At 36.8% G+C, this 22,872-nt stretch overlaps 5 protein-coding genes across 5 annotated transcripts; all 5 read left to right on the plus strand.

The window, feature by feature from the left end:
• The first annotated feature begins 2,686 nt into the window (after positions 1 to 2,686).
• On the plus strand, positions 2,687 to 6,250 carry LOC106315306 (transcription factor BIM1-like). Its single transcript, XM_013753041.1, has 12 exons — positions 2,687 to 2,855; positions 3,023 to 3,316; positions 3,462 to 3,551; positions 3,885 to 4,304; positions 4,396 to 4,498; positions 4,583 to 4,719; positions 4,801 to 4,912; positions 5,013 to 5,082; positions 5,169 to 5,264; positions 5,383 to 5,750; positions 5,843 to 5,948; positions 6,029 to 6,250. Exons 2-12 carry the CDS (start codon positions 3,280 to 3,282, stop codon positions 6,248 to 6,250), a joined length of 1,761 nt encoding a protein of 586 aa, XP_013608495.1. The 5' UTR covers positions 2,687 to 2,855; positions 3,023 to 3,279.
• Positions 6,251 to 7,629: 1,379 nt separating this feature from the next.
• Positions 7,630 to 9,774, plus strand: LOC106315605 (kinesin-like protein KIF15). Its single transcript, XM_013753380.1, has 5 exons — positions 7,630 to 7,957; positions 8,239 to 8,322; positions 8,740 to 9,054; positions 9,147 to 9,365; positions 9,454 to 9,774. The coding sequence occupies exons 1-5, from the start codon at positions 7,748 to 7,750 to the stop codon at positions 9,607 to 9,609; spliced, it is 984 nt and encodes a 327-aa protein (XP_013608834.1). The 5' UTR covers positions 7,630 to 7,747; the 3' UTR covers positions 9,610 to 9,774.
• Positions 9,775 to 10,139: 365 nt separating this feature from the next.
• Positions 10,140 to 16,435, plus strand: LOC106318952 (uncharacterized ATP-dependent helicase YprA). Its single transcript, XM_013757128.1, has 25 exons — positions 10,140 to 10,327; positions 10,491 to 11,042; positions 11,127 to 11,232; positions 11,314 to 11,411; positions 11,567 to 11,698; positions 11,996 to 12,064; positions 12,205 to 12,327; positions 12,406 to 12,555; positions 12,657 to 12,788; positions 12,905 to 12,984; positions 13,117 to 13,211; positions 13,309 to 13,376; positions 13,466 to 13,567; positions 13,652 to 13,713; positions 13,790 to 13,897; positions 14,007 to 14,082; positions 14,168 to 14,304; positions 14,403 to 14,562; positions 14,654 to 14,833; positions 14,922 to 15,194; positions 15,279 to 15,446; positions 15,568 to 15,674; positions 15,768 to 15,891; positions 15,988 to 16,140; positions 16,253 to 16,435. The coding sequence occupies exons 1-25, from the start codon at positions 10,151 to 10,153 to the stop codon at positions 16,295 to 16,297; spliced, it is 3,477 nt and encodes a 1,158-aa protein (XP_013612582.1). The 5' UTR covers positions 10,140 to 10,150; the 3' UTR covers positions 16,298 to 16,435.
• A 64-nt stretch (positions 16,436 to 16,499) lies between these two features.
• LOC106318954 (isoaspartyl peptidase/L-asparaginase 1-like) lies at positions 16,500 to 18,015 on the plus strand. The gene is made up of 4 exons (XM_013757131.1): positions 16,500 to 16,724; positions 17,040 to 17,273; positions 17,355 to 17,441; positions 17,509 to 18,015. Exons 1-4 carry the CDS (start codon positions 16,560 to 16,562, stop codon positions 17,968 to 17,970), a joined length of 948 nt encoding a protein of 315 aa, XP_013612585.1. The 5' UTR covers positions 16,500 to 16,559; the 3' UTR covers positions 17,971 to 18,015.
• Positions 18,016 to 18,922: 907 nt separating this feature from the next.
• On the plus strand, positions 18,923 to 20,697 carry LOC106318953 (isoaspartyl peptidase/L-asparaginase 1). The gene is made up of 4 exons (XM_013757129.1): positions 18,923 to 19,149; positions 19,397 to 19,630; positions 19,709 to 19,795; positions 20,030 to 20,697. Exons 1-4 carry the CDS (start codon positions 18,985 to 18,987, stop codon positions 20,489 to 20,491), a joined length of 948 nt encoding a protein of 315 aa, XP_013612583.1. The 5' UTR covers positions 18,923 to 18,984; the 3' UTR covers positions 20,492 to 20,697.
• The last annotated feature ends 2,175 nt before the right edge of the window (positions 20,698 to 22,872 follow it).

Below are 22,872 nucleotides of genomic sequence, written 5' to 3' on the forward strand. Positions count from 1 at the left end.
GAAAACTAATCAAGTCAGAACTGCGCAATGTTTGACCATGATTAAGAATTCACTAAAAGAAATCAGAGTCATTTTGAAGACAAAATATTTAACAAATACAACCACAATGGAACCCCTAACTGATTGCCACAATCATGACATGGACAGTGCATGCGAAGATTGTTATTATTTTAAGAGGATGAACGAATTTGTTGATTACATTAGCACGAAAAAACAGTAAACAAACACATGAATTTACATTTTTCTTTTGGAACATTAACTTTACTTAACCTTTTACATTATACTATATTTACTTTTGTGCAGCTTGGAACATTGACTTTAGTTAATCTTTTACATTGTACTACATTTACTTTTGTCCAGCTATCAACTATATATTATATTCTCTTATTATACTAATCCACTTACGGTACTCCTCTTTCGCCTAATCAGATAAAAAATAAAGTAACACAATACTGACAATAACCACTATCAAATGGATTAAACGGACCAATTTTAACTTATTAAAAAACAAAATATACAAAGAACAAAAGATCCGAACCCGGCGCGTAGCGCCGGTATACCCCTAGTATGAACATATGTTGTGCGAATGCATGCCTATAAAAAGTTCAAATTAATAGCGGCATGTGAGTTTCATTTGCCGACAACGAATATTGGAAAATGTCCATCAATTGGTAGAGTCGATGAAACTAAATGCTACTATATACAGTTTGTAAAAATAAATACCGTATACAACTAAAACTATACTCCATAAGCAATAGAAATTTCCTTTCGTTCTCGTTTAAAGTAAACTAGAATAAGACCTCTGCTTTGCGCATGGTGAATTTATATGAAAATTATTTAACAAATATCGTATGGAAAAATAAAATTTATATTTTTGATCGAATAAATATTTTTCTCCTTTAAACAATTTTTTAAAAACCTTTTTGTTAATTACATAATTTGTTTGCTGATGAACTGATCTCATTTTTAAAAATATTTTAGGTTCAAAAATCACTTATCGCATAAGAACCTAATGTTTAGGCCGAAGAATCTCACCCCTACTATTTGGTTACAATGAAACTATGGCAGCTCGATTTTATATCATGATTTAACAATTTTAAAGTTAATTATGGTTATGAGAAGTTTACGTTCACATGTCAATCCTATCTATCTTTAATATTTTTTCTCATTTTTGTGTCAATTTTTTCATTTTGGTTATTGCTCGATATAAATATTGATTTTTGAATTTATTTTCATTTCGTTATTTTATTTTGACCTCAGATTTGGAAAATATTTTAGATTTAAAATTATTAGAAGATTCGCACCTTGAGCAGAATAAATATTTTATTTTTATTACTTATTTTATGTTTTTAGAATATTATGAAATAATAAAATAATAATTATATATTAATTACTAAGAAATCAGTTACTATTATGTAATAAACAGGCGTGCGCATATAAATAAAACGACCGTTCTTGTTTGTTCGCAATTATTTATGGTAAATAAATCAAAACAATCGATATATATTAAATTTAAATGATATTAGCATAGATATATAGTTCATTTTTAATATGAATATTCATTAAATGAGGTTTCTACTCATATGATTTTATGATTATTTGCATATTTGTGTGACAAAATTTTACACCAACAATTTTTTTTAATGTGGAATTTTTAGTGGTTTTAATAATTTATAATCATTAAAAAAAACAATGAAAATTTCAAAATTAAAATATCAACTTTTCAATATATGTTCAACGCAGATATCAAAATATAAGTATGTATTTTCATATGATTTATAGTTTAATTTAAACGATATGAAATATATATATATATTAACATAAACACCTATTAAAATAAAATTATTTATTCATATCATTTTATAATCATTATATCTTATTATAGAAAAAAATTAAACCTTGATCACAAAAGTTTATATTAGACTTTTAACAGTTTTAGTAATTTATGCTCGTTTTGAAAAATTCAAAATACAACATATGCAAAAAAATATAATTTTTTATGATATGATTAATGTAATTATGTAATTTATTTTAATAATACATAATTAAATAAAAATGATAGAAAATATACAGATTGTTAGCAAATCTTTATTATTTAAAATAATTAATTGTCATATATATCTTAATTACATTATATAATTTTGTAGGTTTTATTTAAAAAATAATATATAATAATTTCAATTTGATAAATGAAAAATCAATAATAAACATAATTTATAATATAACATTTCCTAGCAATTTAATTTTAGACAAACAAAATTCTTATTCTTAAACCGCCACATAAGCAAAATTAACATTCTAATTATGTGACAATTCAGCAATGCACTTTTTTAATTAACACAAACAGTTTGTTATAACTTTTTAAATATTTGTGTATTAATACATATGGGATTTGCATTAAACAAATTTTTTATATATACTTCACAGTCATTGATTAAACCAAAACAACAGATTACTTTTTTGTTGTTGTCTGTGGATGTGTGTTATGTACTTTTGAGCGCCGCTAAACGGATAAAACCGATACACTTACAAAAAAAGCAAACTAACTAGACATCCATCAACCACGTGACACCGTTAGAATTAACGTCGTTTAAACGGAGTGTATTGCTGTTAAAACGGGGAACGTTATTAACGAGTGTATAAAAGATCTCCGCCTTTTCATTACCTCTCAAAACAGAGAGAGAGAGAGAGAGAGAGAGAGAAAGTGAGGGAGTGAGAGAGCTCTCTGGCTGATCTTTTTTTTTACCCCGATCAGATCGAAGAGTTTGCGTCTCGGAGTTCGAACTTCGGTTGCTCCGGCTTAATAGATCCAAAGCTTCACCACAATTCGCCGTCGTTGTTTCATTATCGACAAGGTACGCTTTTTTTCTTTCTGTCGTTGATTTAGATTTGACTTGGAATCCAGTTTATCGATCTCGATGCTCACGAGTTGACTTGAATTATGCGAAATTCTGTTGGTTTGAGCTTGAATTTTGCTGAATTATGGTTAAACTTACGAATCTCTCTGCAATTTCGTTGACAGATCTATCGAGTCCGTTTGTTTCGGTGATTTCTTCAGTAAATCTCGTCGAACTGGAGAATTATCTGAATTCTAAGCTCAATTTCTCTTCCACAAGCGACGGAGAAGCGAAACATCTGTTGAATTCTCAGATCTAAGTTGCTAGCTACAGAATTCTCTATAATTTTAAATTTGCGTCCGAGATAATCGTGATAATTCACCGCGCATAGAGTTATTTTGAAAAAAATAATATCTAAGAACCGTTGAAGCTGTCGTTGTTCATGGAGCTTCCTCAACCTCGTCCCTTCAAAGCTCAAGGTAACACACATAGCCCTAATTTTAAAATAGATAAAAAGGAAGAGTTTAATTTTTATTATTATTCAACTTCCAATAGGATTATTATTATTATTATTATTCTTTTTTTTTTTCGTTTTTAATTTTGATTTTAGAAGAATTTCAACAGGGAGAAAACCAACACATGATTTTTTATCGCTCTGCAGTCACCCAACTCTCCAGCCAGATCCAAAGCCTACACCACCACCTTCTTCTCAAGGTATTAATTTACCTTTTTGCCCTTTTCATTAAAAGATTCTCTTAAGTTTTTTCCGCGCGTGCATCTATTCTGATCTGACCACCTCTTTAAAGACGAATCATGGATCACAATGTTGCTATCTCATTGGGCCCCTAATGGACCCAAAGCCCCAGACAATAAGGGACCGTTAATAGGGGATTTAAATAATTATAACTGCCACATGTTTAACTATATGGTCGCGTAACTACTTTTATAACAATTTATGATAAGGTCGTGTGTGTACGCCCGGTTTAAACAATGTGAATGTATATGCGTATATGGTTTATAGAATTTTTTTGATGAAACATGGAGCAGGTAGCCACTTGAAAACCCATGATTTTCTACAGCCGTTAGACTGCGTTGGTGCTAAGGAAGAGACGAGTAGGGTTGACACAACCAGGATAGCTTCTGAGAAGCCACCTCCGCCTGCACCGCCTCCACCGCTGCAACACGTTCTTCCCGGTGGAATAGGAACGTACACGATAAGTCCTATTCCTTATTTTCATAATCAGCAGAGGATTCCTAAGCCGGAGCTGTCACCACCCATGATGTTCACTGCTGCTGCACAAGCGGGTGGTGGTAATGAGAGAAACGTTGTGGACGAGATTTCGAACTCTAATAGCAGCTCATACGCTGCTGCAGCAAGCGGATTCACTTTATGGGATGAATCTGGTTCTGGGAAGAAGGGACAGACAAGGAAGGAGAATAATGCTGGAGAGAGAGCTAGCATCAGAGGTAACAAGACAAATCGAATCTTGATGTTAGTTAAACTGCTTTACAGGTGTTTTAGAAACCACATAAAGTGATATTTTCTTATACTGTTTAGCTGATGGTGCAGCAACTATGGGACAGTGGCCAGCGGTAGAACGAAGGTCACAGTCTTTGACAAATACCCCTTTGAGCGGTTTCAGTTCTCGCTCATCCTCTCAGTTAGTCCCATCTCTGTATATTTCCCTTATTAACGGTCTATGAACTTAAAAGGCTGATCAAATAAAGTCTTACTATGGTTGCAGAGGGTCTGGACTGAAGAGCCAGAGCTTCATGGACATGCTAAGATCAGCAAAAGGAACTTCACAGGACGATGATTTAGACGATGAAGAAGATTTTGTCACGAAGAAAGAAAGCTCCTCCACTAGCCAGATCCATAGAGGTTTGAATTCAATCAGATATCATCAACGTGACATTTTCTAATTTGCTACAGCTTAGTTTCTGATTGATTTTGTTGATGTAGATTTGAGGGTAAAAGCAGAGGCGAGAGGTGTTGGTAACGATCAAAAGCTGAACACGCCTAGGTCCAAACATTCTGCTACTGAACAACGGAGGAGGAGCAAGATCAATGATAGGTATAATTTACTCAAAATGTAGCAAAATTCAGAATGGATTTATAAAAGCATAGCAGAGATGAGAGACTAATCAAAACATCATTAATGGATCTCTCTGCAGATTTCAAATGTTGAGACAACTAATACCTAACAGCGACCAAAAGCGGGACAAGGCCTCCTTCTTGCTCGAGGTATAAACATCGTTCTTTCGCCAAATTTCCTGTAACAGATCATTCTCATTTTGTTTCTAATCTCCAAATTTCGAAATTTCATACAGGTTATCGAGTATATTCAATTCTTACAGGAGAAAACAAGCAAGTACGAAACTCCTTACCAAGGATGGAATCACGAACCTGCCAAGCTATTGAATTGGGTAAATTAATATAATCGCATTTTCAAACCATACCTCAATCTTCATTTTTACCGATTTAAAACTGAAAGCAGACACAAATCATGTAATGTCAACCTGTGTGATCTGTTTTACATTGTAGCAAAGAAACAACCAACAGCTAGTACCTGAAGGAACCGTTGCTTTTGCTCCAAAATTGGAAGAAGAGAAGAATAACATTCCGGTGCCGGTGCTTGGAACAACACAAGGCGTTGTTATAGACCGTACAGAAACACTGAACCGAGCAACGCCAGCGACCGGGGCATTTCCTTTGTCAGCTCAAAGCAACAGTTTTATCTCTCCTGTAATTGCGGGTAACCCCGTAAATCAGTTGCACACAAGAGTCGCAGCATCAGAGACCTTAGAGCCAAGCCATAGTTCTCGGACTCATACTCAGCCATTGAAAGAAGAAGGTGGCGATGAGGAAGTTCATGCGGGTAACATCAGTATATCAAGTGTTTACTCACAAGGGTAAAACTTAAATCACTCCTCACTTGAAACTCATTTGATCTTGTAACAGTTGAAAAGTGAAAATCTAATTATTTTTTCTTTGTGTGGAGCAGATTAGCGAAAACACTAAGAGAAGCATTGGAGAATTCAGGAGTGGACTTAACGAAAGCAAGCATCTCCGTGGAAATCGAGCTTGCTAAACAGTCCTCTTCCTTCAAGGTTCTTTGTTTTTAACTATTTGATTAAAATTCAAACCACATTGATGCTTAACAGTTTTTCGTTTTGCTTACTACTGATAGGATCATGAACCCCGTGGATTAGTTTCTACCGGAAACGATGAACCCAAGCAAACTCGGCAACCAAAACGGCTGAGCAGAAGCATTCCTCATTCCCATTGGACGCCAATCTCCTCTGCCACGACCAGCCATAGGACCAAGGTTGGCGGGAGGACGAACCTGACCTGCAGCAGATGCTACACTTCCAGGAATAGGGGCTGCCCCGGGTCTTACATACTGCAATAGAAATATAATTATGTACAAGTAGATCAAATACCAAGCCTTGTTTTGTAACTTTTTGCCAAAGAAATGAAATCTTTGACGATATGTTGGCTTCATAAAGCAAGTTAGGGTCCGAAGAGATTGTTGTTCTTCTTAAAGTTAGATTAATGGTGGGCAGAGGATAACGTTCTTATCTTCCTTTCACATCTTAAATTTTATGACCAAACATACTCTGCATATGGTTAAAAAAAAAAAAAAAAAAAAAGAAGCAGCACTACCATCGGGTATAATCCCAAAGTTGATTCCTCTGTTTTTTTTCTCTCTTCTTTACCTCAAAAAGGATTTTTTTTTTTCGAATTATTATAGAGATATATTCGATCTTAATTTTTTTTTTCTCTTATGTACATTCAAAACTATAGTCTTATAATGTTTTATCTCCTGGGTCCATACTCTTATGAGGCCTAAGACTATTGACACCCGGTTATGCTAACCGCATTTTAGACAGTAATTCTCAATTCTTCTTAAGAGTTATACATTTTGTTTGGTATTGGTTATCAAAACTCATTTTATATTTTGTATTTTGATTATTGAATGGACGACGACGCACTAATTGAATTGTATTATCTGAAATTCATAACTATAGTGCCTTTGAATTGACCTTGTAAGCTCGTGGCAACCGGATAATATTTTTTCAACAGTTCTAGCGCGCTTGGTTTTAGCATGCTTAGCTGAGTCATTTTTCGTTTGTTGTTTAGTTTTATTTCTACGTTCTGCTACTAGTCTCTTTGTAATCACTGTCAAAAACTAGAAAATTTGGTATAATTTAACATAACTATAGTGCCTTTGAATTGATCTTGTTTAAGCTCTGTGGCAATCAGATATTTTTTCTTCAACTGTTCTAGCTCGCTTGGTCTCAGCATGTTTAGCTGAGTCAATTTTTGTTTATTGTTTAGTTTAGTTTCTACGTTCTGCTACTAGTTTTTTGTAATCACTATAAAAAATTTAAAATTTTTGTATAATTTAACATTTTACCAGAAAAGATAAAACTATAGTGCCTATGTTCCCTTTCCAATGAAATTTACACATATTTTAAGGCCCATTAGAAGTGTTTTCTAATTTATTGAGTTTTAAGTAAAAGTAATTTTGAAATCTTAATACATGATTCTAAATTAATTTGTCGTTTTCCAAACCAAAGAAAGAAAGGATATATAACAAGGGAGCAGAAGAAAAAGGAATGGTGCTTTCAAAGGAAATAATTCAAAATCAAAGCATCAAGGGAAAAAGTGTGAGAAGATGAGGGGCATATTAGTCATTTGAAGTAGGTAGTTTCAGATGAACGTTGGAGAAAAAATATGAGATCCCCAACTTGGAGATGAACAATTTGGAGAACAGATAAAAAAGAAATTAAAAATTATTAAAGTCTCTCCCTCGTCTCTCTCTCTCTCTCTCTCTCATTGCTCAAACTGTGGCGTAGAAGACTAATAACTGAAGCAGATCTATTCAGCAAGAAGGAGGAGAAAGATGTACGAGCAGCAGCAGCAGCATTTAAGCGATTCTGGATTTGGGGATGATAGCTCGTGGCTCGCGGCTGATGACGATCTCCTCCGTTTGCCTCCTCATCACCAATCTGATGCCGGCGCAGCCGCAGCTACGAACTCTGGAAACGAGAATCTGGATCGGCGTCTTTTGAAAGATCTCGTTGAGATGGTTCCCCTCATCGAGCAGTTCATGGTATATAACATTCTCTACCTATTCATCTCTCAACTCTCTCTCGAGTAAGCTGAGCCGAAGGAGCTCGTGTGGGGGAATTGAAGATTGGCTGATCGATTAGATGCAATTTTTAGACCTTTCGATAGATTCAATTTTGGAGATTTGTGGAAATGTGAGAGAAAGTGATGATATTTTGGAGATATTGGGTTTGGAATTTTTTATTAACGATAATAAAGAGTGTTAGGTTGTTTCACATTTAAGCTGAAATTTTAATATCTTTCATCTCATTGAACGTTAAATAGGAACACAAAGAAAAGAGTTCGTTTAAGAGGAGAGGTTCAATGGTCTACACTAAGATGCCTTCCAAAGAATCCTTGTCCAGAAGGGTGAGTTTGCTTGTTTCCATCTATTATCATCTTTGGTAACTCTTATAGTATGAACCATTGCTTGGTTTGGTTTGGTTGCATAGGTTACAAGACTTTTACTTTGGTTCACACTTGGAATTTTCACTGGTGGTTACTTTTATATGGAACTAGTTTTTGTTCTCTTTTCCTTTTTGGGTATGAGTTGATATCAACTAGGCTTAATGGCTTGATAAGTTCTTCTATATACATACACAAAAGGGTTCATAGACTCAACGCTGTTTGAAATTTTATCATATGCAGTAAATGTTATAATAATGGCTTCATGTTTTTGGTTAAATAACTTAAATGGGTGGGTTTCGAGTTTCCAGGTGACTGTATCAGTTTAAAGGCTCGGCTGTATCAGTTTTTAACTTGTATTTGCATTTACTTGATTTAAAGGGAAGAAACGCTTCTCAAGCAGTCCCAGGAAGAAAGAAGAGAGACGCTGAGGGAAATAACGATGCTGTGAGCGATGCTAAGGAAGTTGGCGAAAACGCAGCTGGTGCAGATAAGGACGAACTTACAAGACTTAGAGAGCAAGTGAATGACTTGCAGACGAAACTATCAGAGAAAGAAGAGGTTTTAAAGTCGGTGGAGATATCAAAGAAAAATCAGCTAAACGAGATACAGATGAAGCTTGAAGAAACCAGAGGGTTGGTTGCTGAAAGGGATACGTTGATCAAGTCTATGCAGATACAATTATCAGACACAAAGGTACACCCTTTCTGTTGTGTTTCTATAAATTTTCTCTTTTTATCATATACCATCTTCAAATGCTAATCGCTTGTTTTTGCTGTTTTCACTAGATCAAACTTGCAGATAGACAAGCAGCTCTTGAGAAGACCCAATGGGAAGCAAAGACAACAGGAACGAAAGCAATCAAGCTTCAAGAACAGCTAGATGCTGTTGAAGGAGAAATGTCTTCCTTCACACAGGTTTTTGAAACCTTGGCCAAAACAGAATCCAAAAAACACGACATGGATTATGATGCAACTCCATACCAATTTGATCATCTTCCATATCTGGTATGTCAAGAAACAACTACAATCATCTGTCTTTCCCCCTTTTATTTTGGAAGTCACATCTAACTATTGCAACTACATTAAAAACCAGGATGATGTGGATGAAACAGAACTGAGGAAAATGGAAGATGCAAGACAAGGTTATGTTGCAGCTGTGACTACCGCAAAGGAAAGAGAAGATGAGGAATCTCTAGCAATGGCTGCTAAAGCTCGTGCCTACTTGCAGTCACTAGCCTTTAAATACTAATCATCTTCATGTGTTCTTTATAGGATTTAGTTTATTTAGGTGTATGTGGATTTGTACCATGAAAAAATTGGAGAAAAACAAACAGAAAGTAATGGTTTCTACCAAATCACGAATGCATTCGAGTTTTTGTTATCATTTGAGCTTGTATCTATATGGTTTTGTTTATTATATGATCTTCAAAGGGAACATTAAACAAATTGTATCATGTATATTCTTAAGATAATTTAAGAGGAAAGAAGAAACAAAAAAAGGTCTAAACTTGAATTGTACAATGCCACAGCCGTAAGTTATCATGAAAATCAGGAAAATATTTAAATAGTAGCGTGTGATGGAATTATTGAAATTGGGCTTAATTAGTTCAAAAATAAAATCTGGGCTCACAGTTATCTGAATCATATATAAGCTCGCACGTGCGAATCAATTATCCGTGTAAAATTCCGCGCCATATCGCGCCGCGTCAATACGACACCGTCTCACGAAACCTATAAAATCAATTCTTGGTTGACGGAGAAACAAACACAACAGTAAAATTCGATCGATAATGGCGGAGGAGAGTCGCTGCGGCGGAAACACTGTTGCGATCCGCGTCCGCACACTCTCCGGAGAATCGACGATTGTTCAGGTTCCCTCGAACGGGACGATTCACGACCTCAAGGTCGCCCTAAAATCCTCATTCGCTCCCGCTTCTTCCTCCCCCAATTTCAATCTCTTCTTCCAGGTAATGCTTATCCCCTACGCTCGTTATAGTCTCCGTGATTGATTGTATCTCGGGTCTTCTAGGGTTCCAAGTTTTATTCTTCGAAATTTCGAGTTTGCTGTTACTCTTTATCACTAATTTCAAGTAACTTGTTTAAATTAACATCAATAGTTTCTGTTTTTAGGGTTCGAAGTTGAGTTTGAAGAGTAGGGTGGATACTACTGCCGTTAACGGCGGCGATTTTTTGGTTTTGGTTCCTTTTGTTAAGAAGGAACGTCCACAAACCCCTAAACCTGACTTATCAGAGCCTCCACTGACTCCAAGCTTCTCCAGAGCTGAGAATCATTCCGTTGGGGTGAAACGAAAACGGGACCAAGACACGTGTCCAGTTGAGTTTTTGAAAGGTGTTTTGGAGTCTGATTGTAGAGATGAGTTCGAGGGTCAGAACAAAGAGAAGCTTGCTGAGGTTTTGAAGTCCAGGAATTGCCTGTCGTCTCCAGGGTTTGGAAAGTGTTTGATGTCTAGGGAGACAAGTAGCTATTCGTGTTCTTGTCCAGATTGGGTGAAACTGTCGATGGAGACGTTCACGTTTTTGAACCTCTTTTCGTCTCTTATTGAATCACTTGGAGAAAAGTTGTACTTTAACCGGTTGGAGGATTCGCTTGCCCGGTTAGCAACGTCTGGAGTTCGTGTCGGTGTAGAAGACGTTAAGAATCTTTCAATTTTATGCCCCAAGGTGATTTGTTGATATTTGTAGACAATCCTACCTATTTAATGAGTTTTTTTTTGTTGTTGTATGTAACCACTGTGGTTGTTGTAGGTAGTGAAGGTTGTCACTGATGAATTTGAGGCTGCTAACTATGAGAATGCTATAGTTATAGCTGATTTTCTTGAAACAGATGCAGGTGAAAAATATGAGAAACAAGGTATAATTTTCAGATTAAAAAAATACATACTTTCTTAATCCAAGGTTTTAATAGTGTTTGTTTCAAATCATTGTTATATAGGTCTGAAGAAAACTCCACTTTCAAAGGTCTTTAGTTCTATTAAAAAGCGGGAGACTTGTTTTAAGGCTGCATTGTGGGAGTCCATCAAGTCGCTAACGGTATGTTTATTACTCCAACCTTTTCTTTCGGTGTAAACTTATCAAAATTATGATGAAGGGCACATCTTAGGCATCCATGCACTAGCATTATTCCATCACTTCGGTCTAGCATAAATTGTGCATTATTTGATTTTTAAAGTATATTTGATTTACAGTTGAAAAATCGATGTAAGAGGGGAGTAACTGTTTCCTTGGAGGATATGCTTATCTTCGCCAGGGAAAGTGCACGTGTCGACGATGGACAGACTGGAAAAGATAGTTTTCGTTCATCCCGGAAGTCGTGTCGTGTAAGAGTCTGCTCCGACACTGACGCTGTACTTATTCTGTTATTAGCTCGTTCTAGAAATAGAGGTCCTTAATGAACACCTATGTATGAGTTCACGCTTTTTGATTAACGGTCGCGCAGTTGATTTGTTGACAATGGTTTTGTCCCTTTTGGATATCTTCTTACTGCGTCCACATGTAACAGCAGTCAGTGTTTGTAGCCTTAGTATTTGAAGGGCTGTACTCTATTTTGATACGTAACCACTGATTATCTGTAGACATGTTGTTAGGTTTTTAAATATATTTATTTCAATTAACAGGGCACAAATTCATTGCTACCGTTGGAGATGGTTGAACATCTCAGGAATGGTTTTGGATCTAAAGGACAGGTAGTTTAGTCTCTCCCTTTTACTCTCTTACTCTGTACTTCCTCGAATTCTTAGGTCTGGGTTGCGAGCAAATCTCCATTCTCTTAGTTAAAGAGCTTTGCACAAAGCTTTACTTTTTTTTATAACTTTTCCTGTCGCAGATAGTTCATGTTGAAGATATCAATGCTCGGAAAGCTGTCTACGTTGAAATACCAGATGAGCTCTCAGAAATCACGAAGTCTGCCTTGAAGCGGATTGGAATCAATACATTATACAGCCATCAGGTACTCTTATCTTGTAATGTATTTCTTAGTCTATGGATTTCATTTTGGCTGGAACCTTTTCCTTTTTTTCTTTATCAGGCTGAATCGATTTCAGCAGCCTTGTCTGGGAAGAATGTTGTCGTTGCGACCATGACTTCCAGTGGAAAATCGCTTTGCTATAACGTGCCAGTCTTCGAGAAATTGACCATTGATACAGATGCTTGTGCCTTGTACTTGTTTCCGACCAAGGTTACTCAGCTCGTCTCTTTTCTAAAGCGTTTTCTGTTTTGAAATTTCATTAATTTTGGATATTTCTAGGATAGAAACTGATTCACTTTTGGTTTGTATAGGCCTTAGCTCAGGATCAGTTTAGAGCGTTGTCAGATTTAATAAAAGGATACGAAGCTAGCATAAATATGGGGGTGTACGATGGTGATACCCCTTATAAGGATAGAACATGGCTGAGGAATAACGGTAGACTGGTAAGTTCGTACTGTCTTTCTTTTTCCAATAGTATAGTGATTCATTAAATCATTCTTATCTGAATTCCCAAATACATATTTCACTAACCAGCGTTATTGAATATATATGGATGTAGCTGATCACAAATCCTGATATGTTACATATGTCAATCTTGCCTCTCCATGGGCAATTCAGACGGATTTTGTCAAACCTTAGGTAACAAATTCTCTTCTCATATTAAGTTTGACTAGCTTCTTTATTGTCTTTGCAAGAAATGGTTGGTTTAGAGAGTAACAAGGCCTGCTTATAATCCCTGACTTAAAGTCGAGTTTACGTTGAACATATTAGGTACATTGTAGTCGATGAAGCCCATACTTACAAGGGAGCGTTTGGCTGCCACACAGCTCTTATATTGAGAAGACTACGCCGCATCTGCTCTCATGGTTGGTGACAATACTGATCACATGGTCAAAGCAATAGTTTCCATTACAAATTTTGCATATGCACACTTTTAGCTGACCAACCATGTCTTGTTTCCAGTATATGGCGTCAGTCCCTCATTCATATTTTGTACTGCAACATCTGCTAATCCTCGAGAACATTGCATGGTAGGCCTACGTTACTGATTATCTGGTATAGTATCTGCTTGTCAAAATCCTTGCAACGGGGATCAAAACATGGCTTGTTGATGGTGCAGGAGCTTGCAAACCTATCTGAGCTCGAGCTGATAGAGAAAGATGGAAGTCCTTCCTCCAAAAAGCTATTTGTCCTGTGGAATCCCTCAGCCCCCCCAACAACTGTATGGTTCAGAAATCTTGATTTATTTGAACCAACTCTGAGACTTTTTATTTACTCCTTATTTCTTTTATCTGTTGTATTACAGAAATCTGAAGAAAGCTCGAACGACAAGAATAGTAAAGGAGATGCTGCAGATAATTCATCAAGGTAATTTTTTCAAGAGATAAAATTTGTGCTCATCAATCTGTAGCTGACATTAGTTATTATTTCGTTTCTTTTGCAGCCCACTTTCTGAAGTTTCACACCTTTTCGCAGAGATGGTTCAGCATGGCTTACGCTGCATTGCTTTCTGTCGATCTCGCAAACTTTGCGAACTTGTATTGTGTTTTACGTAAGTTCTCTTGCAAATCAGCAATTAAAATTCTCACTCTAGGCTTTTCGATTATTTTTTATTATATAAAAATGTTGATGGAGTTTAAGATCTGCAAAATATGCTGTAGGCGTGATATTCTCGCTAAGACTGCTCCTCATCTTGTTGAAGCTATATCTTCATATCGTGGAGGTTACATTGCTGAGGTACATCTCCTTTTTAATGTTTAAGAACTTAATTGTTGTTGTAGATGGATTGTTTTGACTAGATCAAGAAGTTGATATTTTGCAGGATCGGAGAAAAATAGAGGGTGACTTATTCGGTGGAAAGCTTTGTGGTATTGCTGCAACAAACGCACTTGAGTTGGGGATTGATGTCGGTCACATAGACGTAACTTTGCATTTAGGCTTTCCCGGTAGTATTGCCAGGTAAATCATCAGTCTGCTCGGCTCTTTTCTCTTCCCTTTAAAAACAGAAAATACCATAAGCTGCAGCTGATAATGACTGATCTCTTTTGAATTTTCAGTCTATGGCAGCAAGCAGGTCGGTCTGGAAGACGAGAAAGGCCATCCCTTGCAGTATATGTAGCCTTTGACGGTCCCCTTGACCAATACTTCATGAAATTCCCCAACAAGCTCTTCCGCAGTCCAATTGAGTGTTGCCATCTTGATTCTCAAAATGAACAGGTTAGTAATGTGTGATCTTTAATTGTATTCTTTTTAGATTCTTCTGCGGACTGTCAAATACCGACGTGCTTTTCTACTTTGCTTCTTGCAGGTCGTTGCGCAGCATTTGGCCTGTGCTGCTCATGAGCACCCATTGAGTTTGCAGTACGATGGAGACCACTTTGGTTCTGGCCTAAGCAACACTCTTGAATTGCTCAAGAACAAAGGAGTCTTAAGTTTTGATCCGTCCCGTGATTCTTCTGCTAGAATATGGAACTATATTGGTCGAGAGGTAATATCCAGCACTACACCGAATTTACTATTCGAAACCTTGTTTTCCTTTCTCTGAAAACCTTTTGCTGGACAACGTTTTCTCTCAGAAAAAGCCTTCGCAGAGAATCTCTATCCGGGCCATAGAGACGGAAAGATACAGAGTAGTGGAAAAAAGAAGTAACGATGTCCTCGAAGAAATCGAGGAAAGCAAAGCCTTTTTCCAGGTCTATGAAGGAGCTATTTATATGAACCAAGGAAGGACTTATCTGGTCGAGGCTTTGGATACGAAAGAAAAGATAGCTTTGTGTAAATTAGTAAACGTGGATTACTACACCCGGCCTCGGGATCACACATGTATCCATGTAACTGGTGGTGAAACTGTAAGTATTTTCTGGCATAATCTAATTGTGGTTCTCTTGTGTGATAGTTTTTTTTAGTTCATTACCGTGTTCATTGTCTCTCAGGCTTACGCATTCAAGGCTCCAAAGAATCAACTGAATAAGACAACAGCACAAGCTCAACCCTGTAGTGTGAAAACAGACTGGTTTGGATTTTACCGTATCCGGAAAAAGACCAATGAAGTATATGATGATGCTGGTCTCTCACTCCCAAGTTACTCTTACCAATCACAGGTTAGCCTCACAGGCTCACACACACATACATAAAAAGGGTTTCCCAATCCGTTTGGTTTCGGTTAAGCAGGATTGGGTACATACACTCAATCATACTTAATATCTTTTTCCGGTGTAATAGGCTGTTTGGATTCAAGTGCCTGGGTCAGTAAAAAAAGCATTGGGCGAGGATAACTTCCGTTCTGGTTTACACGCTGCTTGTCACGCTCTTCTCCATGTTGTTCCACTGTACGTGCTAGTGTTTTGTTTTTTTCTTGTTTTGTCCTCTACACTGCAGATTATAACTTTGGTTTCTTCTTGTTGTTGGTACTTTGTCGCTAGATTTGTGCGTTGCAACTACTCAGACTTAGCTCCGGAATGTCCGCATCCGAGTGACGGTAGCTATTTTCCATCAAGAATATTGCTATATGATCGCCATCCTGGAGGAACCGGCATATCCGCCCAGGTAAATGAAAATGAAACTCACGTTTTTGAAAAACTAATATACATTGTTTGTTGATTTTGGGTAAATAAATATTTTTTTTTTTGTTTTGATTGGCAGATTCGTCCATTCTTCACAGAGCTTCTAAAAGCTTCGATTGATCTCTTAAAGGCATGCTGCTGCTCAGCTGAAAGTGGTTGCCCCAGTTGCGTTCAAAACTTTGCTTGCCACAATGAGCTCGTACATAAGGTTGCAGCCATCAAGGTCATTGAGGTAAAAAAAACAAATTACTAGTATTTGGTTTCTTTCTCACATATGATTTTACCAAATTGTTATTTTATACATAGAGAGAACTGATCATATGTATTTGATATGGCGATTTTAGGGTGTTTTGGAAGCGGAAAATTTATATTTTCAAGATGGAACTTGAAGAAGCACATGAGACGTCTAATGTGGCCGGACTTGAGTTTCACACTTAGCTGATTTGTTTACTATTAGTGTAATGTGACGAACATTTAATAAGAGTTTTATATGATTCTATTAATTTTTACATCAGAAAAGAATCTAGTGGCCACTGGGAATATTTTTTAAAATGATTATGGAGCAGGTGGCGAGTCCATTAAATGGTTTTAAAAGAGTGTTTGAGTTGAGAAGGTGAGAGTGTGTGTATTTTTTTAGTTCTCCTGCAAGCGATGGTTGGGTGGGCGATAGCGTTACACGGCGGCGGCGGAGACATTCCGATCGACCTCCCTGACGAGCTACGTATCCCTCGCGAGACCGCTCTGCGTCACTGCCTTGATCTCGGCGTTTCTGCCCTCAAATCCGGGAAACATCCATTGGACGTCACCGAACTCGTCGTACGCCTCTCTCCCTCCCTCCCTCTAACGGATAGTTTTGTGATTCAGTTTATTGTATAGTTTTGTAATAATCTATATAGTCAGCGGTTTTAGTTTCTGATTAGAGACACCATGAGACTACTTAAAATCTGAAACTATCCATTATAGCTATAATAGAGATTCGTCAAGCTTGATAATTATGAGTTAGTTTTATTTTGCTTTGTATGAATTGAGTGATCAGAGATCACTCTATTGAGAACTTCACAGTGAGCCATTTGTTTTTGATGAGTCTTATAGAGCTATGGTTAAGTTCCATCTGCTGTTGTTGTTGTTAAGGTTCGTGAACTTGAGAACCACCCATACTTCAATGCTGGTAAAGGATCCGTTCTAACTGCACAAGGCACTGTTGAAATGGAAGCTTCTATTATGGACGGTAAAACCAAAAGATGTGGAGCCGTCTCTGGCCTCACCACTGTCGTTAACCCCGTCTCTTTAGCTCGACTCGTAATGGAAAAAACTCCTCATATCTATCTTGCTTTCGACGCTGCAGAAGCTTTCGCTAGAGCACATGTAAGTCATTGTGAAAAAAAAAACTATTCTTCTACTTTCTTTTGTAATACCTTCTCGCTACTAAAGCTTTTGCTTTGATAGGGCGTTGAGACGGCTGAATCAACCTATTTCATAACTCCTGAAAACATTGCAAGGCTAAAACAGGCCAAAGAGTTTAATCGTGTCCAGGTAATTCGTTTAATTGAGATGTGTGTTTTTTCTTGAAGCATATTCTCAGTTTTACATTTCATCACAGTTGGATTACACAGCGCCTACACCGAAAGAACCTGAAATCCGTGGTGACAGCCAGATAGGAACGGTGGGATGTGTAGCGGTGGACAGCGCTGGAAACCTAGCTGCGGCCACATCAACTGGCGGTTATGTCAATAAAATGGCTGGCAGAATCGGAGACTCTCCGTTGATTGGTGCAGGAACATACGCTAACCACCTCTGTGCCGTCTCAGCCACAGGTAAAGGAGAATATATAATCCGTGCAACCATGGCTAGAGAAGTGGCTGCACTTATGGAATACAAAGGTTTGTCCTTATCCGAGGCGGCGGCTTATGCTGTTGAACAGTCCGGACCTAGAGGAACATGTGGTCTCGTTGCTGTGTCTGCTAATGGTGAAGTTGCTATGCCGTATAACACCAACGGGATGTTTAGAGCTTGTGCAACAGAGGATGGTTTCACTGAGGTCGCAATCTGGCCTAAAAATTGAAATCTCACTAGACTGACTCCCGCTTATATATATATATATATAATAACAAAGGAGTTTACATTATAGTTTGCTTTGCTATGTTAAACTTTATAAAATAAAATCATAATGTATATTACTTGATAAGTACTTGTGTTCTAAAAGTTGATGTAGATAACTGACTAATCAGTAAATTGGACATAAACAAATGATTTTTCAATTTTTAGAAAGGACGGTTTAGACACTCAAAGTATATGTAAGCATTCTTGTTTTGCCAAGGCTTGAGAACACCAATAACGATCACAGCAACAACAACGAGAAGGATGATGATTAATTGCAATACACATTCATTTTCTTGAGTTTCCCGATTGCACGTGATCTACTGCACTTGACACCTATAATTGCCAACACAAAACTCATCATCACTTGCTACTCCTTCCTGAAAGTAAGATTTTCTAGAGTATGCACGCTTATTAAGAATTTAATAAATGTTTATGATTTAATTTATTTTTTACTTTATTATAAACTTTCCAATAACTTTCCACCAATGAAATTTAATCAATTCAAATATTCTCAATTAATGTTTTTCAAAAGTATAAAAAAGTACCTTAACAATATAGAAAATCTATCTTTCTGGAACAAGAAAAAAATCTAAAACATCCCGAAGGTAGTCTTAAAATGTGTTACCTGCTTCATTTGTTAAAGAGTGTATCAGCTTAAGGTCAACATATAGTTTTGTGACGTTGTTACTCTTTTTTTATGAGCGTAAGAATTCATCTGAGACTCTTTGCTGTCAAGCATTTCTCCTTATGCATCAACCAAAACTGCCATGTCCATGAAAATCTGCAAAAAAAAAAACAAAAAGGAACCTTGATAACTATGCCTATAGGGATAAATCAAACAAAGAAAGAGAGTTTCATTAATAATAAATAAACTGCGAAAAGAGTAAAAAGTAAAAAAAAAAAAAAAAGAGAGATTTTTTAAAAATGCTTTTTAAGTGTTTGGGAAGGTGAGTGAGTGAGTCAACTTCGGCTAGCGATGGTGGGGTGGGCGATAGCGTTACACGGCGGCGCCGGAGACATTCCGATCGATCTCCCTGACGAGCGACGTATCCCTCGCGAGACCGCCCTCCGTCATTGCCTCGATCTCGGCGTCTCCGCCCTCAAATCCGGCAGACATCCATTAGACGTCACCGAACTCGTCGTACGCCTCTCTTTCTTTCTCTCTCTCTCGATCGATCGAGTAGTTTTATGATTCATTTCATCATATATTAGTTTGTATCAATTGGAAACAGTTGTTAGTTTCTGCTTACTCTGAAACTATCCATTAAAGCTATAATTGAGATTCGCCAAAAGCTTTGATCAGAGATCATTCTATTGAAATTTTACAGTGATTCATTTGCTTTGATGAGTCTTATAGAGCTGTCTCTTCTCATGGTTGTATGGTTAAGGTTCGTGAACTTGAGAACCATCCAGACTTCAATGCGGGTAAAGGATCCGTTTTAACTACCCAAGGAACCGTTGAAATGGAAGCTTCCATTATGGACGGAAAAACCAAAAGATGTGGAGCTGTCTCTGGCCTCACCACCGTCGTTAATCCCATCTCTGTAGCTCGACTCGTCATGGAGAATACTCCTCATATCTATCTTGGATTCGATGGTGCAGAAGCTTTCGCTAGAGCACATGTATGTCAGTGTGCAAAATGATTCTTCCTTAGATTACCTAAAACTCTTACTACTGCTAAAGCTTTCTCTTTTGATTAGGGCGTTGAGACGGTTGAATCAAGCCATTTCGTAACTCCTGAAAACATTGCAAGGCTAAAGCAAGCCAAAGAGTTCAATCGAGTCCAGGTAGTTAGTTAATTGAGCTTTTGTGTGTGTTGTTTCAGTGTCTTCTTGAAGCATATACTCAGTTTTTTAAGTGTTCTAAAAATCGGTCTAGGCGGCTCCGCCTAGTCGGCAAATCAGATATGAATAAAAAGTTTTTTATCAAATCGATTTATTAAAAAATCAGTCTAGGTGTTCAAAAAGCAATTGGCCTAGCGATTTTTAGAACATTGTTTTTTTTTTTCCATTTCACCACAGTTGGATTACACAGCGCCTACCCCAAAATTACCTGAAGTTTCTGGCGACAGCCAGATAGGAACGGTGGGATGTGTAGCAGTAGACAGCGCTGGGAATCTAGCGTCGGCGACATCAACCGGCGGTTATGTCAACAAAATGGTTGGCAGAATCGGAGACACGCCGGTGATCGGCGCAGGAACATACGCTAACCATCTTTGTGCTGTATCAGCAACGGGTAAAGGAGAATATATAATTCGTGCAACCGTGGCTAGAGAAGTGGCTGCGCTTATGGAATACAAAGGTTTGTCTTTAACCGAAGCAGCGGCTTATGCTGTTGAACAATCCGGACCGAGAGGATGTTGTGGACTCGTTGCTGTTTCGGCTAATGGCGAAGTTGCTATGCCGTATAACACTACTGGGATGTTTAGAGCTTGTGCTACTGAAGATGGTTACACTGAGGTCGCAATCTGGCCTAAAAATTGAAATCACTAGACAGCTGAGTAGCTTAAGCTACTCTGTTCTGCTTTAAACATTATATCTTGTTTATATATAAGACAGGAGTTTACATCATAGACTACATTAATTAGCTTCTCTTCTATGTTATGTAAATAATTAAATTTGGGATATTGAACTTTATAAAATAAATCTAGGGGTATACCGGATCTTTTGTTCTTTGTATATTTTGTTTTCTAATAAGTTAAAATTGGTCCGTTTAATCCATTTGATAGTGGTTATTGTCAGTATCGTGTTACTTTATTTTTTATCTGATTAGGCGAAAGAGGAGTACCATAAGTGATTTCATAGATTAGTATAATAAGAATATAATATATAGTTGATAGCAGGACAAAAGTAAATGTAGTACAATGTAAAAGATTAACTAAAGTCAATGTTCTAAGCTGCACAAAAGTAAATATAGTATAATGTAAAAAGTTAAGTAAAGTTAACGTTCCAAAAGAAACATGTAAATTCATGTGTTTGTTTACTGTTTTTTTGTGCTAATGTAATCAACAAATTTGTTCATCCTCTTAAAGTAATAACAATCTTCGCATGCACTGTCCATGTCATGATTGTGGGAATCAGTTAGGGGTTCCATTGTGGTTGTATTTGTTAAATATTTTGTCTTCAAAATGACTCTGATTTCTTTTAGTGAATTCTTAATCATGGTCAAACATTGCACAGTTCTGACTTGATTAGTTTCCCACGATAACTTATCGAGGTACTTTTTTCCCTCACCGAAATCGCCTCTGCACAACATTAATATACCATAAATATATGTACCGTTGTCAAAGTTTCCATCTGCAGATTGACGAAGATGGTTGAGTCCTTCGATAGATTTGCGGTGCTGGAAGTATTGAAGTAACCCCTAGATGTAGTGATCCCTTGGATGGCCAGTAGCCAAAAATTCATTCTTTAAAATTTTGTAACTATTTAGCATAGTGAGTGGCTCTTCTACAAAATATTGGAGGTCGAGGTTCCTGAAATAGATGGTTGGGTCTGTGTGTGAGGAGTTTCCTTCACAGCTACCAATACTTTCGTCTGAGTTATAATTGTTTTCTGAATTCGCTGATCCCATTTTGTTTTCTTTTTTTTTCCTTTACTGGTTTTCGAATATGGTGGATGAATTGTATTATTATGTTTGTTACGGGTTGGAGGCTAATATACTGTGTGCATAGTTGATTTATTAATTTTGTGGAAGCAGTTTTGTCTAATTGATGTTACATTTGACTTTTTATTTAATTTTTATGATACAATTTTAATGAGCTATTAGATTACTAAAAATGATTGTTTTCAATAAGTTATGGTGAATTTTTCAGTAACGACTAAATAATTTTTTTGGGTTGTTTCTGTTTGTTTGGATGTGAAATTTTCGTTCTCATATAATTGTAGTGTTAGATTTTAACAATAAATAGAAGAAGGCTTATTTGTTTTGCATTTTTGTATTCTTAAATGAATTTACAATTCATTTTATGGTATTAGTAAATTAAAGATGCTTATAAATTTGAAAATGAAAATTTCTTGAAAGAAAGTGATATTATTTTTGTGATCATTATACCTGTTATATTTTATGTGTGATTTTGCCTTCATTTGGTTGTAATATATTTATTGATAAGGAAAGACTTAAACAAATGTATTATCTAAAAAATAAAAGGCTGAGGAACGGCTCGAAACCAGACGTATAGAATAATCATAACTTTTCGTTTTAATAAAAGGCGAGTGCTTCTACAATGTCTGAGCCAACTTTATCTATTGTAATAAAAACCCATATCACATTCTTTAAATTAGGCTAGCATCGGATACTAAAGGGAACGTTTGGGTCATCTCTATAATTTTAAAAAAGTCCAAATCATGTTAGAGAAATAAGAGAAGCGTCAGCCGAAAATCGCAAGGATACTTGGTGTGGCGACACATGTCGTGAAATGCCCACCCCTCTTTGATGATGTGGCTTAAAAAGGAGAGACTAAAAGTCTCCTTTATGGTATAAAATAAGAATGTTGTTATAAAAAGAACTGGAATTTATTTGTATCGCAGGAATTTATATAAGGGCAAAATTTTATACCCGTAGAAAATTATAACACTGAAAGAAAGTGTTTATCTGAGAGAGAAGGGAAGATTGAAGTGTGTATTTGAAACGATCGAACTTGATCGTATATATAAAGAAAAAATCTACTGTGCAAATAGTGCAGCGGGCCCCACATCATTTATAATTTCAACTTATGCGGCGCTGTGTTCTCTGACTTTCATAACACTCCCCCTTGGGGGCCGGTGACACTATCCGCCCCCGCTTAACGTCTTTGTTGCCTCGTTAAAAACCTTTCCAGGAAAACCCAATGGGAAAAACCATAGTAAGGTAAAAAGAGTACAAC

Source organism: Brassica oleracea, chromosome C9 (assembly GCF_000695525.1).
Source record: "Brassica oleracea var. oleracea cultivar TO1000 chromosome C9, BOL, whole genome shotgun sequence".
NCBI classification, from domain to species: Eukaryota; Viridiplantae; Streptophyta; class Magnoliopsida; order Brassicales; family Brassicaceae; genus Brassica; species Brassica oleracea.